This window comes from Astatotilapia calliptera, chromosome 8 (genome assembly GCF_900246225.1).
Source record: "Astatotilapia calliptera chromosome 8, fAstCal1.2, whole genome shotgun sequence".
NCBI lineage: Eukaryota > Metazoa > Chordata > Actinopteri > Cichliformes > Cichlidae > Astatotilapia > Astatotilapia calliptera.
The window spans coordinates 19,225,831-19,242,002 of record NC_039309.1 but is presented as its reverse complement, the minus strand read 5'-3'; the positions used below and the strand labels follow the sequence as shown (position 1 = coordinate 19,242,002).

The window sequence follows — 16,172 nt, the reverse complement described above, 5'->3', positions numbered from 1 at the left end:
AAAATGCATCGTGCCGTCATCTGTCACATGACCCAGCCCTTGCAAGTCATTGTTATCTGTCAATTTTAAGCTCACATTGCGACATTAACATTTAGGAAGCCTTATTTGCCATGACTACTATCGCAGAAGACGACGCTAAGGATGGGGTGAGATGGATGCAGGTAATCAGCTGTGGCTCCTGAAAGAAGCAGCGAGAAGATATGAGGACGCTAATTAGCTTAACATGTTACGGAGATCCTGGTAGTGCTTATTTGCACAAACACAAAGTTCAAAAACATAAAAGAGGAATCATAAATGTAATACCTAGTCAGACAAATACATATCAAAACACTATCTCTGAAATGCACTAAAATCAATGCTTAAATGTTATATCACAAATGCATTTTTTATTCTCAAATCAATGGTTTAGTGCTTTAAATGTTTATCTTTTTAGAAATACAGCTCATATTTTACAGTTTATAACAGCACTTACAGTAAATGCTGAGTAAATGATTATGGAAATCTCAATACGGTTGGAATCAGACATCCCCCCAGACAACAGGAATGTTAATAGCTAGGCAGTAGTCCACACTAACACATACTCACAGCCAAACGTGCATTCAGTAACTCACAAACACACCAGTTTAACCATGGCCCGCATTTTAATTGCAGAGACAAGGACACTGACCTGTCCATTACAATCATTGATCACGTTATATTCTACAGTATGCAACAACAGAGTCACAAATAAACATCAGCTTTTGACATTAAAGCACACAAACAGAAGCTTTGTACGCTGGGGAGATAGCAGTAAAAGTAATACACTCTACATCTCTGTTATGTTTTAGTTACCAACATCTAGAGTACAAAGGCCTTTGGTTGGTTGGTGTCTGGGGAGTAAGGGTGAGAATGAAGTTTTGTTGTACACTGATGTCTTTACATGATTGGGTTCAAGGCACATCAATAAAAGTAACAGCACAGAAATGTACATAATCACGTCTGCACATGGCCGGTATCAAGCAGTTTATTACTAGTTGGTGTAGTCAGGATTATAGTGTGATATTCACCCAGAATCTCCTGATTTTAACCTAAAATGACAGAAAAGTATGGCCTATTATGAGACTAGGGTGCATGTTTATGCATTTTCTTTCTGTGTATTACCAAAAACGAAAAAAGCATCACCTAGTAAAGTGTGTAACACTGGTTTTGGTTGGTACTGTGATGCAAAAAGTGGAATATTAAGCCACCATCCCCATGCAGGAACAAACAGAAGATACATACTGAATGTTTATAACGAAAGGTGCATCCTCAGGAATGCACTATTAGCCCTTCGCAAATTAACGAATGTTTCCAAGGAAAGAAACGGCATACAAGAAGCCAGAGGTCTCCCGTGCCTCTGCTTCTGCCTCTCGTCTGTACACTATACAGTGATGGGCACCGGCCTTGAAAGGCAGACGATTGCCCTTTTCACATTAGGTGCTGAATTGTACCCAGCAAGTAACTAACCAAGATACCTGCTAATTTATTTATTCATTTTTAAATTTTTTTGTGAATAAAATGACCTAATTCCAGGTCTTGACTTCACAAAATGACAAAGAAAGCAGCTACTACAAACAGCGTCTCATTCCCCCGGCTCTCCTTTGAGCACTACATTTACACTGGCTTTGGCACAAACTATCTTCACCAACATCTATTAAACACCACGATGGTCCCGTAAGTACATTTAGCGTGTCCGAGTAGCCAGTGGAAACGGTGTTTTGTGTGTTTTCTTCAGTATGGTTCAGTACATTTCGTCGTTCACTTTAGGTGGGTGTAAAAAGTGCGTCAGCTCACATTTCACTCCACCAGCCGTGAATGTGACTGAAAGACTGAGAAAGAAACAGACAGAAAAACACAGAGAGTTCAAGTAATTAACTCTGGATGATGGGAGATCAGTTCTCACACTGCAGGCTTGAAGACACTAAATACCTTAACTGCAGTGGGTGAGGATCTGAAATGAGTCTTTTCACCGCGGTGCACATGTTATTTAGTAAAGCAGAAAAAGGAAAACATACTAAAATATACTGCATGTTTCATTACGGTTCCTGTTTACTGTTCACTCTTTGATTGCTGTTACATACACAGTCCGGTCGCCATCGTCATTTCATGTATTTTTCAGACTATAGTACAAGGATGTCTGTGTGACAGAGTATGAAACAGGGCTAAAGCACATTAAATCACAGCATGCCTACAAACTTCCATAAACATGATTCATAGGGTATCTTTGTAATCCTGTTCTGACCTGTTACTGAAGGTGCGACTGACCCTGCTGGAAATACTACCTGCAGCAGTGACAACACAGACAGAATGTCACGACAAATTACTGGGTGTGTTGCCTGCTACAAACTGGGACTTGCCTCTCTGTGTGTGCAGAGCCTCACATTAATATTATTAGGAGTAGCCTCTTCTACCTCATCTCTTTTGATTGCATTGATTGCGAGCTTCCGGCCTGACTGATATACTGGAACCAACTCAATCTGACAGTGGAGCGTGTACCCAGCAATCTTGTTGTTGCTGTAGAGGCTTTGACAAATAGTCTGGGAACCAGGTGTTGTGAAGGTGTCTTGTGGAAGTGGATGTGAGTAAAATCATGATAGCTAGAACAGAACGGGATGTGTTCTGTGGACGTGGTAAGGGTTTCTAAATTCAGGCTATTGTGAAGATCTTTTTGCTGAAGCCCATACAGAATAAATTATATCTATATTGGTCATGTTTTTGCTAGCCAGTTGCTGTAGGTAAGTTAAAATTAGTAATGATGGACGATATAAACACTATCTGATATATAAGAAGACTTCCAAATCAAAGAGGCTAAACATATCCTGTAGCCCTTGTGGCTCCATGGCTTTACTTAATCTAAGCCCTGACTTTAGCATGCTAACATCTTTACATTGATAGCAGTTTATTATGCAGATATTTATTGAACATTTTTACTCCTTGCTAACATGTTAGCTTGCTAATGTTTCTGACTGAGTTGCAAATTCAAGGAAAGCTAGCATGCTAACATGCTAAACACAATGTTAAAAGGTTAACACACTCGCTAAATATCTGTATAATATAATTGTCAGGATGTCAGCATCAATGAGCGCCTACTTTTCCAAGGGCTCTAGTTCCAGAAGGGAATTTCTCCAAGAAACCTTCATATTAAATGTTTGAAGCCTTGACCCAAGCTGAGCAGCTACCAGGTGAACTGTAACATGAAAATCTGTTTATATAAATACTTTGAATGGTGAAGGAACTACTACATTCCTCAGCAAATATCTCCCAAACTTCCTGAATTTAATCCTTGACATTACTGTAGTCTTTTTGAATGAATTTTATAATTTGTGTTGTGTGTGTTTGGGATTAGGGTTTCTTACGTTTCATGCTCATTAAGTGTTAGTGGGTTTGAACATTTCCATTACAACACCAGCTTTAACTAATCAGAGGCATTGCTGTTTAAATTTTGGACATCTACTTTTGACTGATTCAGTATTATGTAGGTCATGGTCAAAATCCTGATGAAGACTATGAATGGAATTGGCACTTTTCAAAACTCACTATTTTATTTTGGGCCTTATTCTGGACAGAAAAGTCATGTTTCCCTTATACCATGCTCTCTATTCAGCTCTGTATGTTCTGGAACACAGAGTATCTAACTAAATATGTATACAGGCGTTTAAACCTGCTGAACCAATAACTTCTTTCCATTAGTTTTGCAGGTAATTGGATTTTAAACCACATTATCAAATAGTGTAAATGACAGACCTGACGATGGCAATTGATGGAATGTTAAGGGATCGCCAAAACATCTTAATTCATCAAAGAGGTCTGATCAATTTAGCAAAATAGTGAACTGACAGACCAACACTGCCGAGGCTTGAACCACCCTGCAAGCAACCCAGAGTCTCAAAATATAGATCTAAATATATATAAATGTCCGGTAATAATAGACTTGGTCGCAAATTTGAGCTATAGCTGTCTACTTATTATTTCCGCTCTTAATTCAATGCATTAAATGCAATTCAGAGATAGTGAAATACTATTCAAAATATGTTGATCATAATGCTGTTTGCCATATACCGCAACAACAAACTCTAGCGACTGTGAAGACCAACTACATGTGGTTTTAAATTTGTTTTGACCTGATATTTTCATATATCTAAACTTTGCTGAACTGTTCATTTGGACATAAAACTTGAATGTGTCCGGAAATGTGTGACATGTTCCCAGCAGCAGTGTCCTTGATTTTAAAAGAGGGGCTATTATGCTAATTTCCAACTCCATGTCATGAATTATTCTTGGGGTTTACTAGAGTAGCTTTGCGCAGTAAAAGCTCAAAATTATACCATACTGAGCATTGATGCAGCACCTCATTTCACCCTCTGTCTGAAACAAGCTCTAGTGCCAGTTTTCTTCTGATTGGCTGCCCCTCGCAAGCAGAAGGTCTGAAAAGGCAGAGCTTCGTGCTCACAGCAAGAGCTATAAGCCTGAGATGATAATTTTAGGAATATTCCGTCTCACTGACATCCTAGAGAGCCGATTCTAGAAAAAACTAATCACGAAGACCAAATGTTTGGATCTTAGATGTTACCTGTACATACACAAGCCTCATTATTTCAAACTACATGTTTAATATGGACATCCATCACACAGGAAATCAACAAAAGCACTCCATTTAATATTCCTTAAAAAAGGACTTTACGGAAGTGCAAATGCATCAATTGTTACTAGACTATGCTGCCTCTCGTGGTCGTGTTTCTTATTACCATTTAGCAAACAAGTCCACGACAAATGACTTTTTAAATGTAATACACTGTATAAACTGCATGTTTGAGCTATCCTTACATTTATTTATGAAGAAATACATCCCGGCTCTGGAAACACTGTGTCTTTGAAGAAATAATGCATTATTTTTCAAGTTGTCACCTTGATCTCTTCCTGTCAGTCATGCTAACACAGCACACTTCAGTCTTCAAAGCATTGTCCTCACGTGTGTTGTGTTCTCAGCGCATACACTGCATCCACAAGCTTTAGTTCTTTTTTTATGTCTCTGCGTCTCCTTATCCATCCATCTCTCTCTCCTTCCCTGTTCGGTTACATGACACATTTGTCCGCCTTCTGTGAAATTTCGGCATCTTTGCAGGCACACGCTGGCTGAACCAAATGTGAGTCTGAGCAGAGTGTTACGACATTAAATTGGGAACTCTTACATTGCCAAAACACAGCACTTTACACTTATGGGGGCTCTTTACAACGGCACAAAGTAATGTAAAGTTCAGGATACGGTAAAAATACTTTTGATGGGACTTTACAAACTCAGCAATACACAATGTAATAGCAGGTTTTTCCTTTAAAATTGTTTTTGATTTCAACACATCCACATTTGTGAAGTTTCCCAAGAGGTTGAGAGAAAGCCTTTTTCCTATGCACAAAGTCAAACTGTTGTAAGGGAACAAGGTTAGAGACAGACACAGTTTCCCATTCTTTCACTAAATCAATAATCCAGGATGTAATATTCAGAGGTTTGCAGATCTGTAGCTTCTTCCATCTTGATACCAGCTAGAATGGAGAGAAAATAACATCCTTTGTTTGTCGGCTTTGCCGTTTCGTTGCCCCGCTGATCATGTAAGACCAGACTAATCACCTGATATGAATAAAATATGAGCATGAACCTTCAGGTTGTAGACTCAGATTCTTATCTTCGAGGCTCTGGGGAATTACAGAGCTGGCTGTTTTCAATCAAATGTTTTGCCTACTTCTCTCCATGGTACTTCCACATCCGGAGAAATCGTTGCCTAAAGTTTTTTAGCTAACACACACACACACACACACACACACACATTTTAAAAAAGAGAAAAAAATCAGTCAACTAGAGCAAGGATGGTACTCGGTCCCCTCAGACTTCTCTCTGCCATTGGAGTACTATCCAAAATATTTCTTCGTCCTTTCCACCACGCTCCACTTTCACATCCTGCCTCCTCAAGATCATTTCGGGCAACTCCATAAAAGCTTGAAGCTGGCAAGCACAAATAGCATTCTTATAAATGTTTCATGTCACTTATCTCTGAAAAGTACTTGAGTAAAATACATATTCTTGCTCCGCCTTAGGGTTAATAAGCTCAAGTTGCTTCATTAACCCAATTAACAAGAATTTTGAGCTCGAGTCAGTGCACTTCCCCTGACCTTTAAAAAGATTAAGAAATTGTTTATTTTTCAATTCGACTTTGCTCATGCATCAGTGTCCACGAGCAGTTCTTACATCATCCGTTTTCTCATTTGTGTTTTAACTTGGGGTTACCACAGTACACTGGCAGCCTGTCAGTCTGTTACTGGCTTTAAATGCTGGTCTGCAGTTCGCCATTGAGCAGGGTAGGATTGTGAGTGTACAGGTTGGCATTAATAATCGAAGCTTCGTTAATCATCTTGCTCCTGTCTGCCCTGCTGTCGCTGCGCTCTACCTCATCCAGGCCTGCCACCTTTTTCAAGCACAGAACATTCTGAAAACTCTTCTTGAAGTTGTCTGACAGGAAGGCGTACAAGATGGGGTTGGCGCAGCTGTTAGCGTAGCCGAGCACCACCACGAAGTCGAACGTGCTCTTCACAGCAGAGGTGGGCTTGATTGAGCCGGTGACAGAGGTAACATTGAAAATGTAGAAAGGCAGCCAGCAGAGGACGAACACCGCCACCACGATGGACACCATCCGGGTCACCTTGCGCTCTGAACGCTTACGCTTTGTGGAGCCCACACGCAATCCGGATGACTTCACCTGGCAAAAGGAATGGCTGTCAGTGGCTTAAAAGTTCCCAAATAAAAAAGTACAGTGTTTCCATAGAAACATCCTAGTATTATCGGGTTTTTTCCTAGCTGGGCTAGGTAGCCTTTCAGGACTAGCTAGCCAAAATCAAAGTCCTATTACCCTGTTGTAAAAACAACAGTGATCTATGGGTTGATAAAATTGTGTCTACGGACACGTTTTATTGCAAGCCAACATTAAACTAATGACAGAAAAGTGTTTAAACAGACATTATTAACATATTTACATGTTACATGTTAGCCGCCTAGCTTAATTGATTCTGACGATTGAGGACTCTGGAATGTACTAATAAAAGTGCACACTCGGTATGCACAATGGCTGCCATCTTGGCAACGAAACAGAAAGGAAGACACTACTAATCAATTTTCAGCCACTAGCAAAAGGCTGCACTGTAACTGAAAATAGCGAGTTCAGTGCTAAATAGCTAGCTAACTACCAGGGAACATTTTCAGGTTTCAACACTCTATGTGTTGTGGCATTATTTGATGTTTATGCATGATAAAGTGATTTAGTAATATGTATCTTCAAAAGACTGTAAATATTCCCAAAATGCTGTAGCTGGGAAAAGAACCAGATTTCCCAAATGCAAATCATGTGGAAATTACTTCAATCACAAAGAAGTATTTAGTATGCATAGTGTCATAAGTGCAAGCATAGGATCAAAGGATCTGGATTAATGTTCTTTTCCTTTATGTATGTACTGCATATTAGTTGAAGCAAAAAAATCTATTTAGTTAAAAAAGAAAAGGAGACTGTTATTAGCTTTTTTTCATGAGACAGTGGCAGTGTTGTTGATTTCTGAGCTAACATTTCAAACTAATTGAAGTGGACCACCAAAACGTTGAATCTGCAATGTAACCAAATCTTGTTGGATTTTTGTTGTGTAATTTAGAGCGTGCAGTTGCGGACTCTTACCTTGACTATAATGAGCAGGTAGCACATACATATAACTGCCAGCGGCAGGAAGAACCCAATGAAGAAGGTGTAGAATATGAAGGCCGTGTAGTAGACATCCTGAGGCTCCGGCCACACAATGCCACACACTGGAACCTTGTTCAGTCCACTGAAGATCAGAGTTGGCAGGATGACTAACAACGACACACCCCATACTGTGAGGTTAATTAGCTTTGCTACACGGGGTTTCCGCCATTTTGTAGACTTAATAGGGTGAACCACAGCCAGGTATCGATCGATGCTCATTACCATGAGACAGAAGATGCTGGTGAACTGATTGAGAGAGTCTGGGATGGTGTAAAGAATAAGAAAGAGCAGAGGAGTGGAGAAAGGTAGAAGTTGAGTTTAGACTCAGTAACACTTGATTAAAAAATACATGTATGCTGCTGTGAGAACCGATGAAAAAAACGAACACAACCAGTTTTTGCTTATAGTACAGACTAGAAACAAGAAATCATGTAAATGCATCACATTGTATCTATTTCATTACCTTTCTTTAGCAAATGGAACACTTTAACACCAGGTCTGATGTGACTGAGCACCAACTACGTGTTGGCACGACTTCAGTTATTTAAAACAGTTTTTAATCACATTTTTCAACCGAGATTTGACATCTCAAATGGTTGTTCAAACAGCATCAAAATGTTTGCCGAGTTTCCGCTGTGAACCATTAACCATATGCTTTTCACCCACCTACGCTCAAGATCATTCGGCACAGAGCCTCTCCGAAGGGCCAGTGCACCAGCGCCAGCTGCAGGGCGATGAATGGCAGGCTCATCATGCACAGAACATCTGCCACTGCCAGGTTGAGGATGTAAATGTTGGTCACCGTCTTCATTTTGGCGTAACGTAGAATAACATAGATGACCAGGGTGTTACCACACAATCCCACAGCGCATACCATGAAGTAGATGAAGGTAATGACCACTGAGCTGGTCTTGTCCTGGTGATGCTCCTTGTCTTGGGAAATGTTGAAGCCCAGGTCGGAGTCATTCCCTTGGATGTCGTACCAGAAGGGCTCAGGGATGGAATTGTTAGGGGAAGTTGGGAGGAAGGGCAACTGATCCAAGGCCATGACTGCTGAGAGCAAAGTGGTCTAATTTCCTAAAGGGTTATGGGTTTCTCTAATCCAGGGTACAGTGATGATGGGAAATATTAATGAGTCAAGGGTTCAAATGACATGTTTCAAAGAACTGCTTTTACTAATAAAAGTTACAGAAATACATTTAAAAGAGGCTTTGAGTGATGGATTCAAGGATAAAGGTAAGAGCCTGGGGTCCTGGGAATATAAGACTTTGACTTCCAAGGGTGTGGGGCTCTAGGGATAAGGATGACTCAGAAATTTTCACATAGGAGGAGCATCAATTATCACATCTCAGCTGCAGAGAGACAGTAAAAGAGAAGGGTGGGTGGGGAGAGAGACAGCAGAATAGAAAGCAATAAGTTGGGTTGAAGAACAGGGACCATTTCGTTTGACAAAAAATAATAACAGTCCTCCAAGATCCATGGCAACAGTTGCAAGGTTACTTTACATAACTGCTTTCACACCTCACCAGAGCATCATGTACAATATTCTCTCTAGAGAATCCTCTAAATAGTACCTCTATATGTTGTGTGTGATTATCCTTAATGCTGCTTATTTCGCTCACAGCAACATTTTTGGCACGCAGCAGCGGAGAGGAGATAGCCAGCACTAAATTGTACATGATGTGCAGTTTCATAAATATAACATTTTTGCCACTTTCTCCTTAATTTGACACAAAAAGAAAAACAGTAAGTAAACCAACTATGGGACTGGGAATTACCTCAAACATCAAGCTGTTTACTTATTGAAAAGCCAACATTTGCATTTGCACATTTTTGCTCATATGTCAGGCAAGGGTAGCACAGCCGACAGGAAGAGATCAAGGTGACTGTGTGTTTGAATTTGATGCCTTTTTTTCTTCCTTTCTCACTCAGACCATAAATCCTGTGATGCTACAGGTCGGGGGAGTGTGCTAATATGTGTTTACGCCTCCCCCACCTATGCATACATGCAAGAAAGAAAAAAAAAAGGACGCCTGAGCAAGAGAACGCCAAGGGCATCGGGGAGCTGAAGACAAATGTTTATTCAATTGATCTCGAGGACAAACAGCTCTGACACTGGAGCGAGATCACTCACTCTTCCCCATCCAGTGACAGGTCTGGTTCAGCAAGGACAATAGTCCACTTCTTGCTTTCATTATTTACACGAGATGGGCCTGTGTAAAGCTGTTTAGATAATCCACTTTGAGTAAACAAGGTCATAAAAGATCACAGGTATTCAGGAGATGGCAAGTGAAATGCTTACATCTCTGGATCACACTAGACATCATTCCACAAACTGATTTTCTTGCAATTAACTGTTTAAGCCCTTAAAACCTTGCCTCGCCTTCCTCTCATGGACAGTTTAACATGTAAAACTTACTAATTTCAGATTAGTTTCAGTGTAGACCTTCAGTGGAATCCTTTGTTAGACTAATTATTGGTGTCTACACTGTTGTTTCATGAACATGGACTGTGCTAGGAATATAAATTTGGAATCTATTCCTGCTTAGTGGTCCTTGTTTTAGCGACACTTGTGGTTACTGGTGGTAACTGCAAGCGCCGGAACGGCGACTCAAACTGCTACCCCCCCCCAATCCCCCCCCCCCCGAAACCCCCCCAAAACTACTGAACAATAAAAAAAAATGTGTTTTACAAAAATCACGTTTGAAATTAAACACGCAAAACTGAGATATTCAGTTGAGAAAAAAATAAATAAAACAGCAATTCTCTAAAATTAATATTAGCATTTGTTAATAGATGAAGCTCTGCTCGCCACAGTTGTCTGTGAGGATGGAGTGTCAGAGAGAGATTTTATAGTGTTATTTGCTAGCAGGAGGAGGGATGCGCAATTAGTAGCTTTTTTTGTAATTTAATTATAAAGCAGGATAATCACATTTTTAACTTAAGCAGGGGGATTTGGTTTATTAAAATAATTGCAAAAGAAAAAACATCCAATAAGCTTTGCTTCCCACAAAAAATGCTGGATGGGTGTCAGGAGCTGCGTCTTGGCTCAGCTCTGGCTGTGCGAACAGTGATGCCGAGGAATCGGCAGTGGCACGGCTCAGCCTCACAGCTTACCTGCAAACTGCGCGCCCAACAGGAAACTTTCCATCACATCGGCGCGGAAAACAGCGGCTGAATAATGAGCAGGTTTGGTTTGTCTTTCATCTCAGTGACAGGGGGATGAAACACGGCACCGAACCTTTGACTTATTAACCGACAGATAGAGATATTTATTTGCCAAGCAGCTGCTGTCTCTGGATTGCACCTGTTCCAATGATTTTTGCATGATTGCCCTAATCATTAAAGAAAATCAGAAACTATATCAGAAAGAGACGCGCGGCAATTTTTTTCATTTTATTTGAACATTTTCTCTTGCCAAAGACTAAGCAAGTAGAAGTAAGTGAAATTCCTCCATTATGTGTATGCGCAACTTCATCATAGCCTGAACCTCGCCAAAAATATAACTTACATCAGACTCCCACTAAAGTGCGCACAAGCAAAGCAAAGTGCGCACATGAATGAACATGATTTTTTTTAAAGATCATAATAAAAATCGGATCAGTCTCATTGCCCCCACCAATTTCATCACTTACTTTTCCACAGAAAAATACCATCCTCATATCACGTCCAGAGTAGCAAAAGTGTCCCGAGAACCCGAGAATGCGAAGTCCTGCCGCCCCCGAAGCGGCTCTGACCTACTGGAAAGCTGCATCCCGCCAGCCTCTCCATCCACCTGCTCCTAACTTACGCACGGCGCCGGCATTCAGTCGCCCTAATCAGAGCTGCTGATCGCGCTACATCTCTCAGGCCATTGTTACCTCCGAGAAATAGTCCACGTTTGTAAAAGGAAAGACTAAAACAAAAACAAAAAAACACAAGAGAATGAAAAATAAAATAAGGTGGCGTGCGCTCGCGAGTGTGTGTCCAACAGGAAAGTCTTGGCGAGGAGTCAGACAGAGCGGCAGGACGCGCGCAGCACCGAATGGAGAGAGAGAGTGTTTCTGACAGAGAGAGAGAGAGAGAGAGAGACGGGTCGAGTGATAGATCAGCAGCAACGTGTCACTGTGCGTCGGTGTCCTACAATTTGCTGATTTCCATGCACATGAGCTGGCTCTGCTTCTGCTGTCCTTTTGAAAAACCCTGCACAACTCCCCAGCTGCACGCTGGCTTCTGTATCAGTGTGTCTAAGAGGTATATTTAAAAAAAAAAGGAAAATTAATAAACATTTGGAATATGGAAAATTGCACATACCATTTTGCAGGGAGCTTTTGTTCTCCAGCTGTGTTTCCTTTTGTGATGTGATGTACTCAAGGAAAAGGAAAAATCAACCCCAAGCTGCTCAGGAAAAAAGGAGGTAATCACGCTGTCCCTCCAAATTCATCAGGTTCAAATGAAGTGATCTCAAGAGCTTCACTGTCCCTTTCAGGCGCCCATCACAGGCACCGGTGCACCCCTCTTGTCAGCCAACAGCGATGGCACTCGGATTTGAGCACTGAAGCCAATCCAAGAGCCAATCTTATGTCTTTATATAAAGGGAGCGTTTTCGAGAGAGTGCAGATGGCGGGTATCTTCTGTGACCTCTCTCAGTGGAGAGCTCCGTGAGAAAATGTCCCGCCACTTGTCTCAACATAGCAACACAAAAGTGCAGCTATTATTACTGCTGTCCTATCAAAGATTAATAGTTCTATTTATGTCCAAATTGAGGGACTGGGGCTCCTCAAGGAGGTCACAATGTAAGAAAGTAAGTGGAAGGGGGATTTTTGAGGGGTTCCTGAGGCAGAGATAACCCATCAGTGTATCAGTATACTTTCAGACAGGCTACTGGTTCAAGTGCATGTACTTCAAAGAGTGCTGTATTCTGCTTCACCAAGGATAGCAACAACTCAGCAATATTTACAGTTCATTTTTATATCATTTGTAAGGTTGGAGTGGTTCAAGTATCCCTGTATCCTTCTAGTATGAATAGCCACAAGATACATAAAAAAAAAGATTGATACTGGTTCCACATGTAAATATTAAGCTAATAACATAAAGTTATAGTCAGCACTTGGAACAATAACAGAAACTTGTACTTGTCTTCAAACTGAATGGAAGCCAGTCTAGCACCGTGGCCAGTTGTTACTTATACACTTTTTTAGCAACACCCATTCAGCTGCCTCTTTATGCAAATATATGATCAGCCACTCACATGACAGCAATTCAACACATTTAGATGTGTAGACATGGTCAAAGTGACCTGCTGAAGTTCAAAGTGAGCATCAGAATGGGGAAGGAAGGCAATTTAAGTGACTTTGAAGCTCTTCAGAAACTAACAATGTACTGGGATTTTCTTTACACAAATATCTCTCAGGTTTACAGAGAATGGTGTGAGAAAGAGAAAATATCTAGCGAGTGGTAGTTTTCTTGGTGAACATACGTCACTGTTATCACAGGTTGTAGGAAAAAAATGCCCAGGCGACATTGAGCTGATAGGAAGGTAAAGGCAAGTCAAATAAACACTTGTTACAACCAACAAGAACAAACTCAGTCTGCAGTTGACATGACTCATTAGAGCTGGACTACAGAAGATTGGAAAAAACGTTCCCTGGTTTGATGAGTCCAATCAAACCAATCCAGTACTAAGAAGGTCATAAGGAATCGAGTGAGGGTATGTCCATATCTTAGCTATAAGCTAAGCTAGCAAATGAGTGCACATCCATAGCTTAGGTAAACCTTCTTTGGTTAAAAATTCACATTTTGTTTGATCTATCTTGTCAACAGTTTTACAGATATGGATGACCCCTGCGGAAAATGCTTTTCTGGGGTTTTAGGGGATATTTTTCCACTTTTGTTTTTGTTTGTTCTGTTTTTTGCTAAGGTTAGCTAACAAGCTCCTAGATGTGGCCTTACTGAAGAAACAGAAAAGCATGATTGTGCGGGGTTTTCTCTCTCTTAAACTTGTGACATTATAATCTCAGAATATCTCAGAATATTATTTATTTTCTCCCTAAATCCAGACTTTATTCCAAGGATTCCTTTTCTTTATAAGAATATTTCCACATTCTGTCGTAAGCAACACTTTTAGAGCTATTGGTAGCTTTTTTCCTCTTCTTCTTTTTTCTTCTCCTTCTTTTGAGTGAGTGAATACTGTTATATTTTTGTGTACAGCATATAAATAGAAGAGTAGAAACAGTTGACATTTTGGTGGCAGACAGTGAGATCCTAACGGGAATATAACTTTCTCTGCATCTTTGTCAACAGCGAATGGTGCCAGGCACAAGAGTGACGAGCTGGAGTCATTCCCTCTACAGCTTGAATCAAGAGGGTGGTTCTGAGACACAGCATCACTCAGAGCAACGCAATTATTTCCATTTCTGAGCTCTGTGTTACGACACTTTATTTAACACTGTGCAAATTAATCTAGCTATTGTTACCGATTTCCACTGCACGGCAAAAGCTAATTAGTCTGTTTGCTGTGTGTGTGATCTGCAAACCAATGCTTCTTAAAAAAAGAAGAAGAAGTTTGTTTTTAAAATTGATTGTCAGCTGCTCAATAACGCCGCCCCGAGAGGATCCTGCTGTCAGAAAATGATCAAAAGGAGTGAAAATAGTCGAAGCTGAAACTTTATTGAATGCTGTGCTGTTTGTTGAGCCATGATCTTATCTGCTAACGTCACACACAAACACACGTATGGCCTTGAACGTTCATTGGTTAACCCCTCTCTGCTCGGCCTCAAGCCCCCCGTCCAACACACGTTTGAGTCAACACGAAGCCTCGTTTGAAGTCCACTCATGATAAGGCCTAGAGATCAAATGCTGAGATCAGCTGACTTGCACAGACAGGAGAATCCACTTCTGTTCACAAAGCAGTTGCAGACAGTTTGGACTAAAATCTGTGTTTTTTCATAGAGTCCAGGATCGTCTACTTTTGGGCTGTGAGAGAATCTGAACAGATTCCAGGGCAGACACTGATGGAGGACTGTAGCTGCTGTTGTTGTGTTGCTGATGCTTTGTTTTTGCTGTTCGTACAAGGTGTTGCTGGATACACTGACGCAGCTAAAGAAAAGTATCAAAACCATATACACCTCTTTTTTTCCTTCTGCAGCCCAGCAGCTTGCGCCTGTCACCCTGCCATAAGATATTCTTTCACCTTCATCCCAGGCTCGTCGAGCACACGAACACGTGTTCAAAGTGAACGAGCGACATATACGTCTTGACGCCCTCGTGAAACTCAGCCAGAGAGAACGCAAGCATTCCCTGTGACACATTTTATCTGCTGTTCATCACCTTGACTCCTGGTGACATCTCAGTGCTCTGGCGTGTAATAGCATGTCGTTCATGTGACGTCACTGGTGCCAAGAGCAAGTGCCAAGGTGCTGAACATCGACCGGATCACGCGGCAGGGGCAAACAAAAAAACCCTGCTGGTTTCAAAGAGTTTTGATGATTCTGTGAAAATGTTTCTGCATGAATGAGTGAGTTTCTTTTCATCTATCATAACAGCAAAAAAACAAACAAAAAAAAGATACAGAAAAAAAGACTGCTTTAATTTGGCATTCATGCTAAAACCACTCCAGACCTTTTTTTTGCCCCACATGAATCTTTAAACGTTATCAATATTTTGGTGCTTTAGCACTCTGCAGAGCAGATTGTCAGTGTCACCTGAGGTCAGGGGAAGTTTTTGCATCATTTCCTTTTTTTAATATATCTTTGTGGTTTTGTTTTTTGACATATTTTCTGTTTTTAAATAGAACATTTATAAGACAGGATGATGCTATTTATCTTTTTCAACAACCCATCCATGGCTCCTCTTGAGATAGTCCCGAGAGGCCTGTTCAAGAGATTTTAAAGCTGATTTCTCAGTGCAGACATTTTATTGTCTGAGGAGTTGGAAGTTGGATGTTCAGACTTAAGATCCTATTCATTATTAAATGGAAGGCTGAGAGCAAGGCCTTGTATAGATGTGTTTTTCAGAAGTTTCCCAGGCCAGACAAAAGTGGAGAGAAATGGAGAGATGCAAGGCCCTTACATGCTACAGTGTGCTTTTTTCTGAATTGCAGGACCCCTCCCCCTGCCTTCAGTTCCCTGGAAATAAGCATGGCGGAGGACCATGGTGGTCCGCCCCAGTACCAGTTTGAGCTGCTGGCTCTACCCCAATATTGCCTGAAGCCAGAGCTTTCAAAGCAAAGGCAGTTGAGAAGCTGTCCAACCATCTGCAGCCATTCCTGAGCCATATGAGGGCCTGAAGGGTTTGGTGGTGCTTTTACAGCTGTTAAATGTAAAATACGATAACCATTGTGCCCAAATTTAAAAAAAAGTATGTTAAAGACTAGCAAAATTTAAATAAAATACTATGAAA

The 16,172-nt window shown here is 40.9% G+C and overlaps 1 protein-coding gene across 3 annotated transcripts; it reads right to left on the bottom strand.

The window, feature by feature from the left end:
• Window positions 1–2,641: 2,641 nt before the first annotated feature.
• Window positions 2,642–12,124, bottom strand: LOC113027646 (somatostatin receptor type 2-like). 3 transcript variants are annotated; one of them, XM_026177305.1, is made up of 4 exons: window positions 12,087–12,124; window positions 8,460–9,145; window positions 7,728–8,053; window positions 2,642–6,764 (listed from the first exon to the last, which is right to left on the bottom strand). In XM_026177305.1, exons 2-4 carry the CDS (start codon window positions 8,839–8,841, stop codon window positions 6,333–6,335), a joined length of 1,140 nt encoding a protein of 379 aa, XP_026033090.1. In that variant the 5' UTR covers window positions 8,842–9,145; window positions 12,087–12,124; the 3' UTR covers window positions 2,642–6,332. The 3 variants fall into 3 exon arrangements, with proteins under 3 accessions (XP_026033090.1, XP_026033088.1, XP_026033089.1); XM_026177303.1 differs by lacking the exon at window positions 12,087–12,124 and adding an exon at window positions 11,429–11,846; XM_026177304.1 differs by lacking the exon at window positions 12,087–12,124 and having other exon boundaries at window positions 8,460–10,392.
• Window positions 12,125–16,172: the final 4,048 nt, after the last annotated feature.